Source organism: Galleria mellonella, unplaced genomic scaffold (assembly GCF_026898425.1).
Source record: "Galleria mellonella isolate WM207_F2 unplaced genomic scaffold, CSIRO_AGI_GalMel_v1 utg33, whole genome shotgun sequence".
In the NCBI taxonomy this organism is placed as follows: domain Eukaryota; kingdom Metazoa; phylum Arthropoda; class Insecta; order Lepidoptera; family Pyralidae; genus Galleria; species Galleria mellonella.
The window spans coordinates 2584783-2607818 of NW_026442079.1; the positions used below are offsets into that span (position 1 = coordinate 2584783).

At 30.2% G+C, this 23036-nt stretch overlaps 1 protein-coding gene and 1 long non-coding RNA gene across 2 annotated transcripts in view; both read right to left on the reverse strand.

Annotated features, from left to right (window-relative positions):
- Positions 1 to 6402: 6402 nt before the first annotated feature.
- Positions 6403 to 6996, reverse strand: LOC128201068 (uncharacterized). The gene is made up of 2 exons (XR_008253053.1): positions 6948 to 6996; positions 6403 to 6610 (listed from the first exon to the last, which is right to left on the reverse strand). It is a non-coding gene; the product is annotated as an uncharacterized LOC128201068 (long non-coding RNA).
- A 15345-nt stretch (positions 6997 to 22341) lies between these two features.
- The window catches only part of LOC113517482 (serine/threonine-protein kinase OSR1-like), a 34538-nt gene continuing 33843 nt past the window's right edge, over positions 22342 to 23036 (reverse strand). Inside the window, exon 14 of the mRNA XM_031911425.2 lies at positions 22342 to 22798. Coding sequence (XP_031767285.1) covers positions 22724 to 22798 — 75 coding nt within the window. The 3' untranslated portion in view covers positions 22342 to 22723. The remainder of the gene's footprint in view (positions 22799 to 23036) is intronic.

Sequence of the window (23036 nt, forward strand, 5' to 3'; positions counted from 1 at the left end):
GCATATTTTAAAAAGAAAAATCGTAAGTTATCTACGCACGGCCGAATTTACTAAAGTTAAAATGACCAAATTTTGACAATAAATTCCTTTTAGAATCTACGATTTATGTAGAGAATCTTATTGTTATATAAAAAAGGACTTTTCTAAATTCGACCCCTAAAAGTGTAAATATAAGGGTGAAAATTTGTATGGAATTTTATTTTATTAACTTCTATTCGTTAATTCTTGTAATTTACCATGTATACTCTAACATAAAAATAATTAAACTTAATTTCAGCATTTATTAATATTCAACCTCTAAGTGTGTTAAAAGTAACTACCTAAGTCATCACAGCCGAAATTACTAAAGCTAGAAATACTTAGACAACAGATTTTTATAACCTACACAACTAATAAGAAAGAATTTTTCGACATTCAATTCTTAAGGGTGTAAAAATAGCAGTGGAATTTATATGAGAAAATATATTTTTAACCGATTTCATTATCATCATACCAGGCATTAACTCTCCGCTGCTGAACATAGGTTTCACTCATAAGGAAGGTTTTGCCAAAAGTTGCTATATTTTGCAGGCACGTTGCCAACCACAGTTAGGCTTTGGTAATGTTTTAAGAGGACCGCTGCTACCCAACCCCCAATTATTAAGTTAATCGCCTCTTACTTCACCCACAGGAGAAGAAGAGGGGACCTATTCTATGCTGGAACCATACGGCAAACAGATTTACCGATTTAGTTGTAATTAATCATAGTATTTCTTATTTAAAAAGATTGTCTGTAAGAAATTGCCCTAGCGATAAGAATTGAATTGTTTATATGTCATTGTTTATTTTTATGTTTTTGGTGCAATGGAGTAAAAAAAAATTTAATAAATAAACTTAATATTTCTCAAAATTCACCCCCTAGTTGTACAAAGAATGAAAGTTAATATAAAAATATTATTCTAAGTTGATTAAAGAGTAAAACTAAAAAAGCAATTATAATTATGTAATTAGGGCAAAATATTTATTCCATTATTTTCTTAACTAAAACAAAGAATTGGTCGAAGTTGCTGGTGTAAATTAGACGATAACAATTAACATGAGGAATATTTTTTACAGCTAATTATATGAAATCCATTAAATTTGATATGGTAAATATTCATGTCTATAGACGATGGTTACCATTTTCCATTAAATGAGCCCCCAGCTCCTTTACCATTCCAAGTTGTATCAATAAAATCTATATATAATTATAAAACTATCGGTCTGATCGATTTCGTTCAAATGTTTATTCATAGGGCACTTTGTGCAATTTATTTTGGCATAAAAGGGAAAAAATGAAAAACAATATGGCGACGTAAAATTTTTTCTTTATCGTTTTTGGTCTGTATTTTCAACAAAATTAAAGTAGCCGATTTCAAAAATTAAGTTATTATACTTTTGAAACTTGAAAAAAAAAGATTGCGAATGTCAAAAAATTCATTTTTACGACGTGGAGTTGATTATTAGCTAATTTAGGGTCGCCGAATTCAAAAATTTATTGTTAATGGATTTTGAAAAAAGAAAGGTGACGGATATCAAAAATTAGATTATCAAAAGTTCGTATAATTAATTATTTTTTTACTTCAAGAAACAAGATTTGAATTAGGCATATAAAAATAAAAAAAATATCAATATTATTCACATGTTGTGTCGGCAATGTATGATACTTCCTATCAAGTGGCCGTTCCTGAAAATGCCGGAAACAACACTTTTCGCCCAAATTCTTTTATCATGAGAGTCGACTGAAAGTCCGTTGGCACTCCCGCCACAAATGAATGGAAATTAAAACTGTGGTGAGAGTTCAACCACTCGACTCTCAGGGTAAAGTTGAACTTCACTCTGATGTGGAGTACTACAACCTCAACTTTTGTAGAGTAATGAAATCAGCACATGTATAGCAACGTCATAGGGGTTGGCGGATGAAGCAGATTATCTTATCCTATTCTTCTTCTTTCACCTTCTTGTTTCTCCACTTTGGTGAAGCTCTCCATATCGCTTTTACTATCCGAGTGAAAACTTGCGCTGGCATACACGATAGCTCGGCCTTATAATCTGGATCGCAGTGATTCTTTTCCCCCTGGTTGGCCCTTTAGTTGGAGGGGTAGTGGTAATGTAACTATTTCCATGCACGTTGAGGGGTGGTCGTACATTTTCTTGACCCACTACCGTCTAGAGAAATGTAAATAAGGGGGGCGAGGAACGGGTAGCGGGTGTGGTGTCATCTACTTACCCATGATCAAATCTGCTGATAGATGCTTTTTGGGCTCCGCGTTGCAATTTTATGTTAGACCTACTTAACGAATCAGTGTTGCGTAAATTAGCAGGTTCGATTCGCAGTTCTTTGATGATAGTTTCTGATGCCTCAAATTTAAAATGCACTTCGACCAGGCTTGCTTCCAAGGTGGTGATATTCCTCAGTAACCTTGTGACGTCGATATGATCAAATGTGGCTGAAAGCAACTTGTGGAAGTGCTTAACCTCGAATGCGGGCACGTTGTCTAGATTGGTCTGCTTTAATAATGAGATTAAATCCTAAAGACTCTTCTTGAAGACGAGAAGAGTCTTTAGATGAAATTCGGTCGATCTTCCCAAATGACGGATAAAGTAGTATCTTGCTATTAAAAATCTCCTCTGCTTTGAAGTTTGACTTACAAATCTGCAGGATACTAACTTTTCCGTCGTATCAATAGTATACTGGATAAACGCCAACAACTTGTTGGCTATGAGATTCTTGGAAATATCATACATCGGCTAAAGCGATGCGCAGTTCGCGAATCAAATTCGTATTTAATGCAGTTATAAGACTGTTAATAGTTTACAGAGGTTATGGTTAATTTATATAGATTTAACATTTATTAGTTCTTGGTCTTTCGATGTACTTGTTTATATAAACTTGGAAAATTATTATGGAAGCATATTGCGCAAAACAAACTGCTGATAAACTCGTTAATAAGGAAGTCAGAAGAATTATTAATGAGATTGAATTTGAAGTCAAGTTCGTTGGCCCATCGTTTGTAGGGAAATCGCATAGAGGTCAATCTGCTTGAGTATATTGTTGTCAATGAAGCTACTAGTATAAACATTGCGAATAATGTCTTGGTTATTAAAATTGAAAATAGAAAACAATATTGAATACGTATATTATACAGAATAAAATTTTACAGCAAACAAGATGGTTAACAACAGGCCACCTCTTTCCCACTAGCCACTCTGGGCACGTGCCCAGGGCCCTACGATCTGAAATCTATTATGAAGATTTCAAATAAAAAAATCAAAGGGTATCAAATATAGATTTCTAGGCACTAACCTGTGAATGTAAAAAGTGTTACTTTTTTCTTCACATTTATTTACATAATATGACTGTAAATGAATAGAAGCAAAAGAAAAACTTTACTTATATACCTTTTTTCTTTATCTATCCCAACAAAATAGTACTCTATCAAAATTTATTTTTTATTCCTTAAAATAATTATAACATTATAAATAATAATAATACGTAATTATCATAGGGGCCGTATTACCCTAATATGCTAAGGGCTTCCAAAAGGTTAAAAATGGCCTTGCTTAGCAACGATACTGTCATATATGTGGCCAAGGTGGAAGTCTTATATCTATAACTCATATTACGAGTATAGTAGAGAGGATTGTTAAAAATGAGAATACTAATCATGTCGACCTCTACGCCGTATTCATTAAAAACCATCGTAAATATAATTTAATTCCTAACATCTATTCGCTACGATGAACCCACTAGCCTATGTTCATCCTTATAGTTAAAATTAGAAAGGGTGGATGCTCTATTCCTTCATCAATAAAAAAATCCAAAATATTGGATATACATAGATATTGTAAAATAAATAATGTCATAGAAGACAAAAAACTTTTAATACTTAATGTTGAAATGTTAATTAGAATTTAGAAGTTATCTACTGGGTTTTCTTTTATAAAATAATTATAACATGTGAGAAACGTATAAACAAATATAGTAAATTGTTTTATTAAAAAACTCAGAAGCAAATTAATCTAATCAAACTTCTTTACTCTGTTTATAACTTTCCAGTGATCATTTGAAATTCTTTTGAGTGGTGCTGTGGACAATAGTCTATTCTAAAAGATGCACGGTATTTTTCATATTAATTGACAACAAATTTTCTATTAGATGAGGTACCAATCGGTATATTTGGGGGAGTGTCAATAGCACAAATTCCCAAAGTGGAAAAATAAATTAAAATATTAAATCTTTTAATGTGTCCTATATAATTTATGTACGATAAAGAGTTTACAATACAATAAGTTTACTGTAGTAGTTAACACAACCATTCATTATAAAAATACTCGTTTTAACTATAATATAATTTTAAATTGTAACTAAATGAAACCTGTTTCTGGCGAAACATTTCCGTACAAATATTTCGCCGAAAACAATTTATTTATCCTTGTATTTTTTATAACACAGGGGTCAATCGAGCATTACGTTAAATTAGGGAGAAATATAAGACTTTTATGAGACGTCTTAATGACTTTATGAGCAATAAAAGCCAAAACAATAATTTTAGAGCTTTCGTCTGTCGTATGTTTTTTACTGACCGCCCCCTGTACAATATTGTGACAGTATCAATAATTATAGATTGACTCCCATCTGTATTCTGTTCACTTTACTTGAATTGCTGTGGTTACTAGTATGTTATGTATGTATAATAGCCCGTAATATATCTGTCAACTTATCTAATGCTTAAATGGAAGGATAAGATGTCAACAAAGAAACCATAACGTATGTGATCACAATAGTGACCAGAGCGGATCATATACGACCTAAGGAAAAAATATAGAATCAGGGAACGGCCGCACTTGTAACGAATTATGAAAGTTAACGTTAAAAAAAATATATCGACATCAACTGTCGCTACTTTCTAATCTATATTTTCAAAATTCCTACAAAGTCACGCGGTTAGCACATTTCTTACTTAAGTATTATCGTATACAATCATTCAGCAAATACGCATGTTTTGCATGACTCTACATAACCTATGACATGATTACGTATCTGTACAACTGAACCGATAGTATATTGAAGTTCATCGGATAAGAGTTAATTAAGTGATCGAATGTACCTACATTCTTAATAAAATATTTATTAATAACGTGCTTGTAATCTGATTAATTTTCATGCCGTCATCTTTAATAATAGTCAATGATGAGTTTTCCTGTATATTTTGCAATTTTTTTTTTATTATATGTACAATAAAGCATACAAACAAACAATTCCTATGTTTAGTTTGTAGAATAATTAGGCTATCAACATTTTATCAACTGGCCACAAAATATCATTTTTAGGGCTATAAAAAAGATTCATCAAAATCAATAACACATGTACTATTCGAGGTTGCAGTATTTCATGAAGGGAATGAAATTAGTGTTCTAATACTCTGGTACTAGGGGAGATCGATGGAAGTAAAACTTATTTCTGGGTCAGTTTTACTCCCTGGTACACGTAAATTTATCTTCTTTATAAATTGCTGAATATAAAAAGAATTTTGTTTTCTACTCTGTTACGTCAAATTATTAAAATAGTTTCCTGAAAATATATGCCGTAGAACGTATATAAAATATGTATATACAAGAGAAGAAAAGTGAAAATACAGAAAGTTAATCATAAAATATATCCCTTTCAGTCACTGCTGAGCATGCTGCATTGTAATAGTAAATTGCAGAAAATATTACAATAGTATTTTCTCCATAGCTTTGACAGGGTACGTTCGGAGATGTAGCTAATTATGACAAACTATTGGAGAATATTAACAATAATATTTTTTTTAACTCACAGGTACTTACTTTAAAAATTAATAAACAAACTTGAAATAAGCCAGATAACATTAATATAGGATCACAGTGAAACCCCTTTCCATTCTAATAATAATTATCAAAATTAGTCCACAATGGGCGAAAAATGTACAAACAAAAATAAAAGAAAAAAAAACTTATTTAAAGACTTATCTATAATAATTATTATTATAATTCCCGTCGATGCGGATGTGTAAACAGTTTCTAGAAAGTTTCGCCGTATAATGATTGTACGATATCAGTAATACCTAATTAATGAGATATTTACCTAATAACAAAAGTCTTTATCAACTCAAATATTAAGACGTAATAATTAATTTATCCGTTCCGATAAACACTATACCAGTTTGTCAATATAAACATGCTAAAATATACTGTTTGCGTTAACCGGTAAACTATTTACGTATATAACAACTTATATAACAATATATGAATATAAATATACTATTTACGTACTAGCAAAATTGCAATGAAATTGTTTGTTTTCAATAATATCATGTATATTAGGAGGAAGGAGAAGGTTAATAAAACCAAACTACCACGCATTATTTTACTGTTATATTTTTATAATATTTTTTTTATATAAAAAAAAAGTTAAAGTTATAAACATAGATATAGTAAAAATGATTCTTAAATAAATACTGCAATCTTAACTATGGCTAGGTATCTTATAACTAATTAAGTTTTCAAGATTAAATGCTAAGTGAATTGTAAGTACGCAAAGCTATTACTCCGGCGATGGACTTCAACTCTGTAATAAAGAAAGGTCTTGTTAAAACTAAATTCCACTAGATAGTATTATAACTATAATAGTTTGTAAAGATATTCGAAAGATGTTTATAAGCTTATCACACGGCTTAGGGCTTGATAGATTTAAATGTAATTTGGTACATGGAAGAACTACTTGACCTAGTAAACGTTTTTTTTTAATCAGAATAAAAATTACCCTAACTCTCAATTGTAATAAACAATACATAACAAAATTCTAATAAAATCGGTCGAGCGGTTTTGGAGAATAGCGTTCAACGAACATCGTTTTTATTACACAAGACACAAGATTATAATATACAATATTAAGAAACACTTACAAAACGTACTTTTTATCCTAATTCACGCGAGGAAGTTCACAGGTTACAGCTAGAAATAAAAAAAATAGTTTATATCATTTTTAGGCGAAGGATATATGAAGTATTATCTCAAAACATTTTTCATTCAAACCATTTCATCTCATCATTTAAATTTATCAATACTTTATTTCTCAAGTAAGAACTCTACATTGTGAATATAAACAATACCTATGAAAATATGTTTAGTATTTATACTAATTTACTTTCATCATCTTTCTGTCAGCGTACGTGTAAAGAGAAATATCTACATGCATTTGTAAATACTTTTTAAATACAAAATAGTGATTCAATTCAGTGTCTATTTTTTTCATATAAGCAATATACACCTAGTATAATCTGCGCAAATTTCAAATATATTTCTGATCAATAGTCAGATTTGTTTAAGAAATATTTTAATATGTGTTTAACATCAACAAGTATTAAAATAGAAATTTCGAATTTAAAAAAAAATACTGTACTACTGAAATTTTTTTCTATTTTCTTTCAGGTTTCTTTAGTATAAATGTTAAGTATCGCTTGTATAATACTCAGAAATTTTATCGACTCTTACTCTTCTGACCTCGCGGCAGAAATAAGTAAGACGGTGATTCCCACTTAGACAAGACACTGATATATAATAGCTTTACGTGATTGAATCCATGTTCAAATATATCAAAAGGGGATTACCATACTGCTTATCTTATTAATGATAGAACTATAATCTGCTGTAATAGAAGTTAATGAAAACGCGAACAAACTAATAATTGACTCGACCACAACAGTCTGCTGATGTTCAGTGGTAGTACAAACAAAAAATCGATGAATTGCTTATATATTCTATTTCTTATTAATTTCATTTAAAAAGTATTTGATTATAATTTCAATAATATTTCATTATCACTTCATGAAGTTCTATTGCAACATACTACAAAAATACAAGTAACGCGACTTTTTTTTTGCAGTAAAAAACTATCGTTTATTCATCATACGATATAGTGGAGTCAAAATGGAAAATATAAATAAATATAAAAAACATTACTGATTGAATATAAATGAGTGCATTTTTTAATGAATACGCTATATTTTTAGTGGTTCTTTTTAATCCCCGTGTGTACATCAGGAGTTTTTCATATGACAATACTGTACGGTATATCTCTAATTTATTAAATAATTTTTTGTGTTTGAATACGTGTTTTCTAATAATATCAATAAATATACAAAGTTTCAACAAGTGCCAACAATAACGACAATTAACATACGAAATACACATTATTTTTCCATTGGCCAAGACCGAACTAGGAACCTCAGACCCAGGAACTATGCGACGAAGCCTACATGTATATAAAATGTATGACTTACATAGCAGCATACGACACCACGATGATGTTGATTTGGACAAAGAATCGCCTGGACTCCCACCACGTTCTCAGGATTGCAGTCCTCTATCCGCATGCAGATTCCTCCCTGGCGTACGCACGGCTCCTCCAACGAGATCACTGACACCTCTGTCAGATTATATCGAGAACCTTTAAAGTTAACAACATGAAAAAAAATTGCGATTGAATTTAGTGGCTCTTTTTATATGGTAGTATAAATTTTATTGTCTAACATATATATGCAGCGATGTATATGTGTATATTGTACTCCACAAATATCAAAATAAATAAAGGGAAGACAGATATGCGGTAAACAAAAAATTAATAAACACGTATCCCTTTTCAAAGTTTTCTTTATTTATTGATATGTTTCTTAACGTCTGTATTAAGTGGATTGTAAATATCAATATGTCCATGTAATTCCGGGACAGAATAAGCTACCCCTTCTTTTCTCGTAAGTGAGGCGACTAAGAGCCGAGATACGGGCAACAGTATCCCTTTTAAAACATCACCAAAGCCTAACTGCAGTTGCCAACCCGCCTGCCAAACATGGCTAAATTCTCCAATAGAGGGAGGCCTATGTTATGCAGTGGACAGTTAACGGCTGGCATGATGATGAAATATCAATAATAATGAACTTTTCAGAATTAATATAAATTTTAAAGTATTTTTCTTAAATAAAAATGATAATAAACTCAGAGGTGAAATAAATCATATTTATTAAAAAAAAATGTATAAGTACAATGCTACTATTATTTTAATTTTGATTTAGTATTATAATTGATTAGTAAAAAGTTGCAAAATTTCTAATTATTTATATTCTTTACTAAATTAACACAAAACGTATAAAAATATTTTTTCCTATTTCCGTAGTACACTACCTACATCCAAGTTCGTCAGAACAATAAATCAATTTACTTTTAAATTCTATAACAACTAAATTGGTCTGCAGATAATTTCTTGTTTCTTTGAGAACACACTCACGTGATGCTAATCGGTACATTATTTATCGCATATCATGCACTTCATAATTATTATTTATGTACACAAATAAAGGGAGAAATCAAAATCGTTAGCTTTATATTAGGACAGAAATTTCGTGAAACATTTTCGACGTATCTTTCTTTGTTGAGAATGTTCAGTTTTACTAGTAGAACACGCTCTTGGATGGTACCAACTTTGATTTCATTCTCATTAGAAAAGATTCTACTACATTAAATAATATTATAAAAAAATAATAGTTTCACAACTCTACTTCAATTTTCTAAAATAGACTACGAAACAGGGATTATTGGAATAAAGCAGCTGCAGGTAGCAAACTTAATTTTATTTAATCCTTATGAGTCATAAATTAAGATTTGTATTATATACTCGTAGTTTACTATTTATCATTCTATTTTATTTTTAATGTTATGAAATATATCGTCAAAAATATAAAAAAATATATAAGTATTAATTAATAGTAGTCGATTAAATGGTCGACTTAATATTTAATTAAAGCTCGATTGATACATATTTACTTGTAAATTTTTTAATAGTAAATTCGATTGTAAAGATAAATTTTTAAGTAATTTCGCAGCAACAGTATAAAGCCGTATTTATGAAAAAAAAAAATTTGCATTGCCTTTGCGTCAAATCGAAATAATACGCCAGCTAAAAATGCAACAGTAAAGCCGAATCTATTTACTCTAAAATTAATTAAATTTAAATAATAATAAAAAACTATTTTTACAATATTATTAAATAAATACTTTACCTTCTAAACCCGGAAAATTAGACTGCAAAGGACTTGCTACAACCATAATCACCACCATAGCAAATATAAACACTGTCTTAGAACTCATCTTTTTTCTTTTTAACTGACAAAATGTGATAGAGTATGTCCGGTAGCTCTACGGCATGTGGCCACGCCGGGGCCCAGATCGCTTATATATATAGAGCTTGTTGATAAACAGTATGTGTAGGATCGACACAAGACGCTAATTATGTTATTAAATGTCGCTAATCGGTTTGCAGAATTTGTTTTTAAACAACAAGAGAAATCCCAAGAAAATTTATATAAGAAATATTGTTTGTCATCTCTTGATTAAATTACTGTGAATAAGTAGGTATAGTTACTTAATGATATTTGGTAACGTTTGTTGTTCTATCTACATGTAGATAGTATAAGAGAGTATTGTGCTCGCATAAACTGTAGTTTATTACTCAACAGTTTTTTTCATATCAAAAGGGATAAATCATATAACGGCTGATATAATAAATCAACATAAATGTAATGGTGAAAAGATTCTACCCGTTGCGGCGTCGTTCATAACATCCGGCATCTTTATGTATGGCAACCCCACTTGCGCTAAGAGTATACGCTGGCGGGGCACCAGTGAGAGATGATGAGTGAAGATGAAGCACGTCAGTTGGCCCATCATAATTAATTCATCACAAATTAACTACGATCGTTTCCAGGGGGAATCGCATGGAGGTCGACTTGTTAGAGTATATTGCTAGTAAAGGGCTTCTTAGTTAACCCCTCCGTCACTATTGATTATTGAATATTTAGAAATCTAATTATTAATTAATTACTACAATTATGATACAAATTCCGAAGTATGATGATTAATCCCTCAGAAAATTTCACATAAATATACATGTAAGTCTCTGCGTAATGCCGGCGGATGAAATTAAGTCGTCAGTAATTTTGAACATTTGTAACCAATAGCTTGGTCATAAAACGTTTAACAATGTACCTAGTTGTACTTAATATTGCCCCCCTCCCTCGCCCCTTGCTACACTGAATTTCAATAAGCGTGTAGAAGTGCAGCGTGTCATTTGCTGTGTTGAGCACAACGATACAATCGAAATATTTATATACAGTCGAATAATACAAAACCTGTTATTGAAATATATAGCTTATATATCTGCAATATACGTATTTCTATGCCGTAGTGATTACTTGCTTTGTGTTTATTTCTTTTTTTATATTCATCATAATATTATCTTTTATTGTACTGCTATGACTATTCTTTAGAGAACGAACAAGGAAGCATGATATCGAATTTACACATTATCTATAATATATATTCGTCATCGTACATTTTGCAATAATTGTTATTTATAATAAAACTATGTGTCTTCGTTGTCCATTGTATCATTTTTCTAGATGGAATTTATCTTATTTTGGTAGGTAGTTTAGATATGAACGATCATACAACCAGACAGATACAACACCACTCTTCTTTACCCAATTATCATGTTTTAATTACAAAGAGTCCGTGTATTAAAATATTTGTAACCTCTGTATATACGAAGCAAAAAGAATTTCATAATTTGTTTAAATATAAAAAATATATATATAAATTATGAAATTGTGATATTTCATATAATTCTCATAATTTATCCTTGGAAATAAAAAAAAAATATTCCTTTCGACTTTCGAACATTTGCAAAAAATATATCGTTCACTGTGGGCTAACTGATTTAGCAAAATTTAAGTGGTGCAAATTGTTCAATTTCATTGATTACGTTTCTTCATATATACTATATTTTAAATATACCTGCATACAACTGTACTAACTTATAGAAGTATAGTATTATATTATCTGTGCTGATAGTAAGAAACAGACTAACCTAGAAATCCTATTAACCATTGACCGAGCCGATCATAATTACAAAAGCCTACGGGAATCTTGAAGTGTCTGATAAATTAGGGAAACAAACAACACAGCTAATTATGTTTAAACGCGTTAAAACAGAAAGTGTGTCAGAATCCGTTATGATGTAACCACTATTTTTGCTTGTAAATTAATTGGTATCGTTCTTGACCTTATGAATTTTATTGTTTGTCGCCGCGATTGTACTTGACTGTTGACCCTAGATTCACTCATGTGACAGTTGTTATAATTTCGTATACTTACTTTAGAATATCTCTGAGGCCAGAATTGCCGCCGAGATATATTTGATTAACAAACATGTTTGTAAAATGATATTTAATGCTATTTGCTACGTTAGACAATGCACTTTTTAACAACAGATACCGGTATAGGATGGGCTACTTTCTACCTTTCCTTTCCTTCACATGGGTCTTGTACGAGGCGACTAAAATAACTTAAAGGTCGAGGGATAGGCAGCAGCGTCCCTCTTAAAACATAACCAAAAGCAAAACTGCGGTTGCTAACCCGCCTGTCAAGCTTGGCAACTACTGGCAAATTCTCCCTTATGTTTTTTTTTAATGGGTGATAACGGAATAACAATCCCGCCCGCGCTAACGATATATATGGACGGGGCACCAGTGAGAGATGATAGGTGAGAATGAAAAGGCAGGTTAGTTAGCCCACCGTGATGAATATGCCTAGAATTCAACACGATGGTTTCCAGGGGGACCACGAGGAGGTCGACCTGATAGGATATATTGCTAGCAATTGGGCTGGCAGTCCGCATTACTAACAATCCTTTCCCCCCAGCAGTGAACAGTATTGTATTGACAGGCTGTTATAATTAAAATTATAAAACAAATCGAGACTTTCAAACAATTTATTTTCACCGTTATGTACATCAGAAGTCCTGTAATCTGGTCAATTGTTTCTTTAAATCAATAAATTCTATTGAAAAAGACTGAATGAATACTACAACGAAGAATGCGTAGGTCTAAGTTCAAGTATAATAACGCGACGCTTCGTGAATGATTCACGTAATTGCTACAAATACTATTGTATTTATTCCGCGGGTACTTTTTTAAAGTAGGTCAAGTTGCTTGATCTAAATAAATACTAAATAATATGAATAGATGTAAATAAATTTTAGTCCGTAAGTAATCATAGTTCAAATACTTACGAGTATAGCAAACATAAATAATAATGTACGTAAGCAATGTAAGTCAATACATAGTTTATTATAAGTTACAAATATTTGAAATCCATATAAATAACACTTATTTATTTAAAATTATATAGGTAATATCAAGATACCTTATATGTTAACGACGTTATATATACACTTGATAGTCGAGCTTTCATTTTGAGAATAATTAGGTGTCAAGTTTAAATTATTCATCTACTGTCCATTCTTTGGTAGAAAAAATAAGAAGTGCTTGTAATTAAACTTTTTTATGCAAAAATTGTATTAGATATATGTAATAAAGTACTAAATTCATTTGAACCATCTATCTCCTGAAGAAATGATCAAAATTGCTTGCATTTAATATAAAACTATCAGTCATTTTTTTTATACTGCTACATCGGAGCTCCGATAATTTGTCCAATGTCAAGGTTGGAAGAGACACTGCAGTTTTATCGGTCATGCGCAGATTTCCTTGTCCGTGTTCGTTGAGAACTAAGATTTGGGGGGGGGGGGAGATTATTAGTTACACGGAATAACAGTCCTATTTCAATTCAAATAGGTGAATTTTAGGTGTATTTATCACGATGAGCTAACTGACCTGCCTCTTTATCCTTATCTATCATCTCTCACTGGTGCCCCGTCAGCATATACCGATAGCGAAGGCGGGATTACTATTCCATTATGATCTATTAAAAAAAAGCCTGGGATTTTTCAGAAGAATGATTTATGACAGTTAAAAGTTAAAAGGAAGTATTATAATTTTATATTATTTTTGATGAAAATTTTTCTAGAACATATAGAGAAAATAGTAGTTAATAGATACTGGTGACTTGTAACACAGGTTCTTCAAAACCTACTGCAAGCACCAGTCTCTCACAAAATTAGTCGTACATATCTAATTGTACCTCAAGTTGTCACTTTATATTACCTTTTGTGAAGAGAAAATAAACCATTCCATTCATTCATACTTGACAACAACAGGGCAACAAATATTATTGGGAAGTTATAGAGACTAATAATATTAGGGCATTCGTTCCTTCGTCTAGTCCACACACACAAAGGGAGCTGTCCCATATTCTTAAATTAGTCTTATGAAAGAAGTAGTTTGGAGAGGCCCCGATATAGAAAAAACCACGGTTTGGTGGGTAAATTGTGTTGTATTTTACCATAATGTTTACCTATTATCTTTCGGATACGTTGCCATAAGTTATTCCAAGCAGACATCATTTAAGTAGATAAAGCAATTAGTAATTTCAGTTAAAATTTGTATAGCTTTTTTAACACATAAATCAGCAAATTCATAGTTCATACATTTTAATAATTTAATTTCCAAACAGGTATTATTTCTAGAAATAATTAGGTATGGAATACATTTTAACCACTCACAGGCAAGGATTAGAAAGGGCATGTTAATAATAAAAAAAATAATTGCTAAATAATATTTTAATGAACAACACAACTTCATAGAATTATTAAATAAAGGAAGTTTCAAAAAGAACTTTTCATAATTACATAACTACAGACAAAATTTGAATTCAAATTATTAAAACTAATCATAAATATTAATACCTGAATAAATTTACAGATTTTGTAATACATTCTAGATCTCTATGCGAGCGAAAAAGAATTGTGATACACAACACTCGTATGAAACTTCGAACTCATCACCATCACCAACTAATGCGTCCTGTATTTAATATCTTTATTAGATATCTAAAACACAGGATATATCCTGATTTATCTTGCGGTTTTTTTAAGGACTTTTTTAAAACAAAATAATGTGTTATAACAGTCTAAGACATGTTGTTTATTTATGTTACAGAACCTGTAAGTACGTGTATTCAATATGTCAATTTCCTGGAATGAAATAAAATATTAAAGTAAGTAAAATCAGATGTAATATGGTATACCACATGGGTGTTGATCCAATAATTATATTACGCATGCGATTAAATATAAAGAAATAGTGATATAATAATAATTAGAGTATTATAATACAGATTTCACTTTTAGGCCGAGTGTAAAGCAATATTTTGATATATTTAACGCAATTATCTATATCATTTTTTTTTATAATTCTTTAAATTTTTTTACATCAAACAGAAATCGTTAAACTCCACTAACGCTCATACTGTACTCTAATATTTCGAGAATGGGCATATTTAAAACAAAAATTTAGAATATACTTTAGTCACTATATTAGTTGGCAGATTTATCCGTATAGTCTTCAATATCATCATGTCAGCCATTATTTGTCCACTGCTGAACATAAGCCTCTTCCATAGACTGCCATAAGGAACAGTCCTGAGCCACCTGTATCCACTGATTCCTAACAATGCATTTGAGCTCGTCACTCAATCTAGTTTATGGTTATCCTAGACTGCATTTCATTCATACGAGGTCGCCACTTAAGAACCTGTCTTTTCCTTCAAACTATGTGACCAGCCCATTGCCACTCATCTTGTTTGTCCTTCGAGCTATGTCAGCCACTTTGCTTCAGTTGCGGATATCCTCATTTTGGAGTCTGTCCCACAAATTCCAAATATAGCCTATAGTTCAATGGAAACGAATAACCGTGTATTTAGTAATATATACTTATCATGAGAAAGCTATGTGAAATAAGTGTAATGAAAAGCTAGATTTTATAAATCATTAAAACTATCCTAAAGATGTCAAGCAAACTTTTTTCAGGAAATCTCTTAATATTTATAAATTGAAGTTGGAGATAAGAACAGGTTAGAAGAAGAAAAATCCAATGATTTATCGCCTTCCCAGATAAACTGGTGACCTCAGAAAGATGGACAAAAATAAACGGTCGCGGAAAGAAATTGTGTAAGGAATGAAAATTGTTACTAATGGAGACTAAGAGTGTCATAACTAACAGTACGAGTGTTCGGTCGACCTCCTTACTGTTCGCCGGAAACTATCTGCTTAATTCCAAGTGAATTCGTCACGATGGAATACTGAGCTACCTTTTCATCCTCACCTATCCCCTTACTAGGAGAAGGGAAAGAAAGAAGATTGTTAGTTTATATATTTTGTTTTTTAGATTTTTTTTTATTTGTGATTTTCATTCTTTTATCTCTTTTACTGTGTATTATGTGTATGTTTTTTTATTGTAATTTGTGTGCTGTAAGTAATGTAAATAAATTAATTATCTATCTATCTATCTATCAGTATATAATGTTAACGCAGACTAGTATTCTATTCCATTATCGCCTATTAAGAAAAATTTGTTGCTAGAGGTAATCTGATCATTATATGGCTACATCCCACTAGCCCTAGATAAAGATGTACAAGTACAGATAATATAGTACTATATTAGGTACAGTGACACCCTAAGCCCTTCAGAGGCCCGAGGCGGCAAAGCTGAACGAGGCCCTCAATTTAAAAAGCTGATGCAATTTTTATTCTGTATGTTATTAGTGTTTATATTTATTTAGTTAAAATCTTCTAGGAGAAATTTAAATTAGGTTTAAATAACATAAAATATGGAAATGGTTGATGAAAATGAAGGCGTTTGGAGGTCTCTGGTCCTATGGTCTAGAAATAAAAGATCCCAAATAATGTCTACTATTTCTTTCTAACCATAACTCCGTAATACTTGTTACTCTAAACAACGCCGTAAAATAAACCGGATTATTAAAGTACAGTTAAAAATACGGTCAGACCGGATTGATTGTTTTTAGAGATGACACAAGAGACGTTCGGCAAAATATTATATACTCAAACATTTCCGGTATTCAGCACCGACCTCGGCAACCAGCACTGGTAGCAAAAGCACGTGCCTAAAGTCCTTTCGTATTAAATAATACGTATAGAGATTTATATACTAGTGTTATATTATCTGTGGTATGTTACCAGTGTTTGCATGTGGTTTCAGATGCATATACTTCTGTTATAATACAACTCTTTATATGGGAGATACTTAAGTAAAACTGTTATAAGGGGACTTAATAAAAGAAAGAGAAGCCAAAATAATATTTTTAAAAAATTATTAGAAATTTTGCTATTTACCTGTCTCTGTACCGGCATCACGCAGAAACTACTGCACCAAATCGAATGAGGATTTCAGTTGTATTCCTGAAGGTCTATCTTAAAATGTAGTATGTTTTTATCTTGATACGCCATCTAGAACTGGTTTTCTATTTTATTATTTTTCCTACTTACTACTAAGTAGCGAGCGAAAAGCTATTCATCAATATTTTTCATAAGCTATGTTAGTTGTATAATTGCTGATGATCTTAACGGTGTATCGACTTAACACACTGGGCTTCTAAAACAATTCTACTAGGGTTCGATTCTAAGGAGTCATTATCTATCTCAATAACTGGTAGCATTCACACGTAGTCTCAGATGGATTTAATTAATTCTATTATAATGATTCAATATTTTCTATTTCCATATAATATGCAATTATGTTAACAAATAGTAACTAGCAAGGGTTTAACACAACAAGGAATATTACGGAAAGATTATTCTTTCACAGGCATTCAGGCATTGAATCTAATACTTCAGGAACTAAATCGGGAATTTATTTTGTTACCCTGATATTAAATGGAAAGAGTTGTTATTTTTTCCAAGTTTTATATATACGATAATATGACATAAAAGCAAATAGTATACATATTCCATTAGGCTACAAATAAGGCTAGTGTGGTGATATAACAAATACATAGACTTATATTAATAACGTAACTGAATGTAGTTTTCATACATTTGGATACTAATAGAATCTCGATTCAAGTTTCTAAATCAAGTCTCATGAAATTTATGTGGTTGAATTAAAATTGTAAAAAAGAGTTTGCTTACATTTTTTATACAAAATACTCATTATTATGAGTATGTAGCACATATGGTATTTTTGGAAAATGGTGGAGCAAGTGAAGGTTTTGCTCTATAAATATACATATCTGTAGCATTGTAGTAAAAAATATATGGCACTCTTAATTTTCATAGAGAATGAACCACCCATCCGCATTAAGTACTAACTTGTATTTTTATCTCTGTTCTCTCTCTTATGCACAACTTCATATTTCAGTTACGTACCAATTATATATTAAAATATGTATTGGTTCAATTAAAAAGTGTATGGTTTTCTAGCTACAAAATTAACTGCAACTAATACTATTGACTAGAGAAAAACACCATGATAAAGCACTTATCTATAGTCAGCCAACTGTTTCAAATTCCATAAAATATGAACAGCAATATATATATATGGATATATCAGCTAAATACAATTAATTTATAAATATTACATCACTAAACATAACTATGTAAATTACACATAGTAAACTGTCAATGTATAAAATAATTTAAAATGTTTTGATAATATTTAATACCTACTACAAAGTCTGAGATATAAAAATAGGAACACGTCATAAATGTGGGATATATCAATTTAAAACTAGGTACATTAGATATTAAGTTATAAACAAAAGTAGACAACATTAGAATTATATTACTGCTGGCGTAAGTAGAATGCCGATTTAATTAAAATATTCAAATTTGAAAATAAAAATTATTTATGTGACATATCTATAGGGCAAATTAGGTAAAATCCTTACCCTAGAACCTTAGACCTAGGAATAGCTGTATACACCCTTCCATGCCATATTGCTTAAATAAACTATATAGCATTATTAAAACTTAGAACAGAACTCAATATGCAAACGATTTTACAAGCAGCATTCAACTTACGTGGCAACATATATGTGTACAGTCTAGCCATTCTATGGTTATTTTAGGACGTATACAATTACACAATGACATAAATAATAAGTAGATTAAAAATGAGGATGACAAATTATTAAAAATACTAATATCATGCAGTCTCTAGTATGAGTTACTTAATTGACAAAATTTGTATCTGCGACGTAAATATGTAGAACAATAGAGGTCGTTTTAATTGCCAAGTGACCTATTTTCGTAATTAAACAAACAATAATATGTGTTGTTCAAGTTCAAGTTGAACGTGGGGTGAGAATGAAAACGTTTTATTGGATTGTAACAATATCGAACGTGCGTAATCGTATATATAAGTACATACCTTGCTTCAAGACCCTGTACTTTGCTTGTGAATTAAAATCGACAAGATAGTATTTTGTATAACGATAAAAGAAATGTAAAATGTATATAAAGAAAAAATGTTTAAACTTTTTATCAGGTCATCTAATTATAATTCTGCTAGAGCTAGTGGCCTTTTTTAATTACTTAAATTATAGCTTCATCATGAAAAAATTTTACGTATAAATACAAAATATTCACTTGTTGATTTTATTTGATTTGAACAGAATGTAAAATAAAATTAATCTAAATAAAAATATATGCAGATTGTAAGTTAACATCAAGAATTTGTACATATCATAAAATCATATCTATAAATCTATGCTTGATATGCTGAGCATTTTTGAGTTTCTACAAGAACAAGGTGAAGTGAGTGAGAAGGCTATAAAATAGCAACAAACAGGAATCTCATCGTTTATGAATATTCCAGCTATTGGCATGTTTTTTTTTTTATGTTGCATATTGTATTATGGCCATGCAATGGTGGGCAAGTAAGTAAGATTTGCAAGATATCTAACCTCTTTCTCCTGGAAACAATTTTGATTTCTGTTAATATTGTTTTAATATTTTAAAAACAATGTATAATCAATTCGCTGTTCAATTTAATATGCCTAATATTTAATTTTACCATATTTGTTAATCAGTAAAAATTATATGAAACAGGATATGTAGAGACACACACAAATTATAAATGATTGATATGATATCACAACTCTTATCCTAGATATGTAAAAGCACATTACTAGTATATTACTACACAGACTTAATTTCGATGGTAAATTTCCAAAATCTGTTAAATTTGAAAAATAAAAAAAAAACTGTCGGACAAAGCTCAAATTAACAATAGTCTAAATATGAATCGACTATCCTTTCAGGATTTGTTTCCTTAAAAAAAAGTTTTATATACAATATATAACTTACACTGCATATTAATACATTATTTATTAAGAAATTAGAAATGTCAACAATAAAGATAACGTGTCGAATACGTTGTAATTCCATATACAACAAGCGAGAGATCTGTAATCAACTTATTTAATTACTACGTATAGATAAATAAATTAAGAAAGGCTTTTTAAAGGCCGATATTTCTTTTTTCTACTTTTATATTAGAATAAAATACTTCCAAAAAGAATATTTTCATTCATAATGTACAGAATAACAGATTAAGTAGTATATTGGGTATACCAAGATATTTTTAGACGTTTCTAACCAACGAAAATGATTGCAAAAAAATTTCATGTTATTAGTATGGCCCTAAATATAATTAATTTTCAAGTCTATATAAACTAAAATAACTTCATTGGGTAATGAAATGAGATTTCTAAATTTAAGTAATCAGTACCATGTCAGTTAGTCTTATATACACCAATATAACTAGGCAAGTTTTTTTTTTTTTTTAATAAATAGGTACTCGTATTTTTCTTATAACTGTTTTTTATTTTATTACTTATTTTTTTATAATTATTATTTCTGAAAATTATTAAAATATATACATACATATTTCTATAAATCATATTTAAAATAATATATATTTATTATAAATTTGCGTTCAATTCCTACTCTAATGGGTGTTTGACTCTTCTGATCTGTCTGTTTTAAATAAGATATTATATTATTAAAATATTACTGAATAAAATCAATCGAATAACATGATTGCATAATCTGCAAAGTCTGCTTTAATAATATAATGTAAGTAATTGCCTCAATATTTATCGAGCTTAAAAGCATCTGCCAAAAAATAGGCTATGAAAAGAGTCTAATAACAGTAAAAATGGATTTGCAATGAGACACTATTTGTCAAATTAAAAAATTATAAAATATTTGTAATTCACTACATGTTATGTGCCTTTATGATTGCCACTTAAATAAACTGATGCTAATTCGTTCTTTTCTACTATCATACACGTCTGTAGAAAAATATCTTTAATAATAAGATGTAGGTTTGGCGACCCTAGGATCTTACTATAAATAATTATTAACTGTTACTAAATTATTTAAGAGACAATAACCAATTTTAAAATTAGAACCTTATAAAAAAAAACTTACACGAATTCAAATACGAATAAAATAAATAAGGTGAGAAAACAATAAAATGTCTCAAATAAAACAATATAATTTTTAATTAAAATTTGAGTAAATAATACTTCTATCGGACAATAATGATGTAATGCGTCTTATTTAATACCTTATGTACACATTTTTTATTTTGAAAATTAAGATTTTATTCGGATGCAGTAGTAATAAGATGCTAAAAATGGATAAAACTTTGTTACTATCTAAGAAGCAGTTCACTACAGTTAAATGATTAATTCGAATAAAAATATATTGACACATGAAGAGTTAGTTTCGTAGTCATTTCATTATTACAGAATACTTTTTATATGTTCATAACCTACATGAACGTATAAAAAGTATTCTGCAATATATAATATGCTTATAATGTATATTCATAAATATAATTCGTCGTATGACATTCGTTTTAAAGCCAGTTTTTTTGGTGGACAGTTTTAGGAAATCATTTCCTTCTAATTAGTACACACTCAACTTTTAACACTTTTTAGAAAAGTATGTGAAGAAGAATCACCGCCAACATGGAAATATCATATAATTGTTCCACAAGAAATATTAAAAATCTAAACTACAAATTTTTACTTCTTTAGTCATTTAGTCGAAGAGATATTTTTTACTAACTATTCAACTAAATTAATAAAATCATTCGAAACAGGCTTTACTGTAGCATGTATACTACTGATGATATAATTAAACTTTACACAACACCCCTAGTATTATAGTAGTCTACTCTCCGTTTCTTCATACCAAGAATTACTGTAAAGTGAATGACTAATGAATACTTCATACCACAGACGGTGATTTAGATAATAATATATATTTATAGCGGGCAGGCATTCTCACTACTGGTTTATCGTGTAATTCGCATATCACTTATTGTCAGCGATATGAACAACTGTCATGTCACTACCTTTTTTATGTCCTTGTCATATGAATACACATTAAAAGATAAGGCGCTCGATATAGTATTAATAGATTTTGTTTCAATTTTTAATATATAATAAATGAAGAAACATTTAAAATTTCGATTCGACAAAAAATATTTAATTACATAATTTATTACAATACACACATAAATATTTCTGGTTTGCAGTAATTAAAATTTCGCTTTGCAAAATGGAACAACAAAAATATCTTACATCTACAGATCAAAGTACCACTTAATGAATTAAAGACTATAAACATCTTTGGCTCGGTAAAGTCAATGGCCAGTGATAAAATATATTCTGTCAATAGCAAATTTGAAATTAAATAAGTCTTACGTATTCAATACAAAGACTAAAGGCATTCTTGCCTTTAACGCCCGCTAGCACCATAAATAAAAGTACTGTGTATCTAGAATACCGGTATAGTTAGTACAAATCGATCGAGATGTTTACAGTACAATCACATACAACCCTGATAAATATTTTAATCTATGATTGATATTTGGGCGAAACCTATCAAAGTCTTGTCGTCGAATTGCTCGTTAGGTCCCGCGGAATTCTGTAAACAAATAAAAAAAAAATTTTGCTCAAAAAAAACAGATTTTATTGACAGATAGTATCGTAGTAGCACTTAGCTGTATCTTGGCCGCGCGGTCCTAGTATAAAATAAGGCATCCCTTCCTTTCCTGTGGGTATCGTAAGAGACAACTAAATGAACTTAATGGTAGAGGGATAGGTAGCAGCGTCACTCTTAAAACATCTCTAAAAACCTAATTACGGTTGTCAACCTGCCTGCC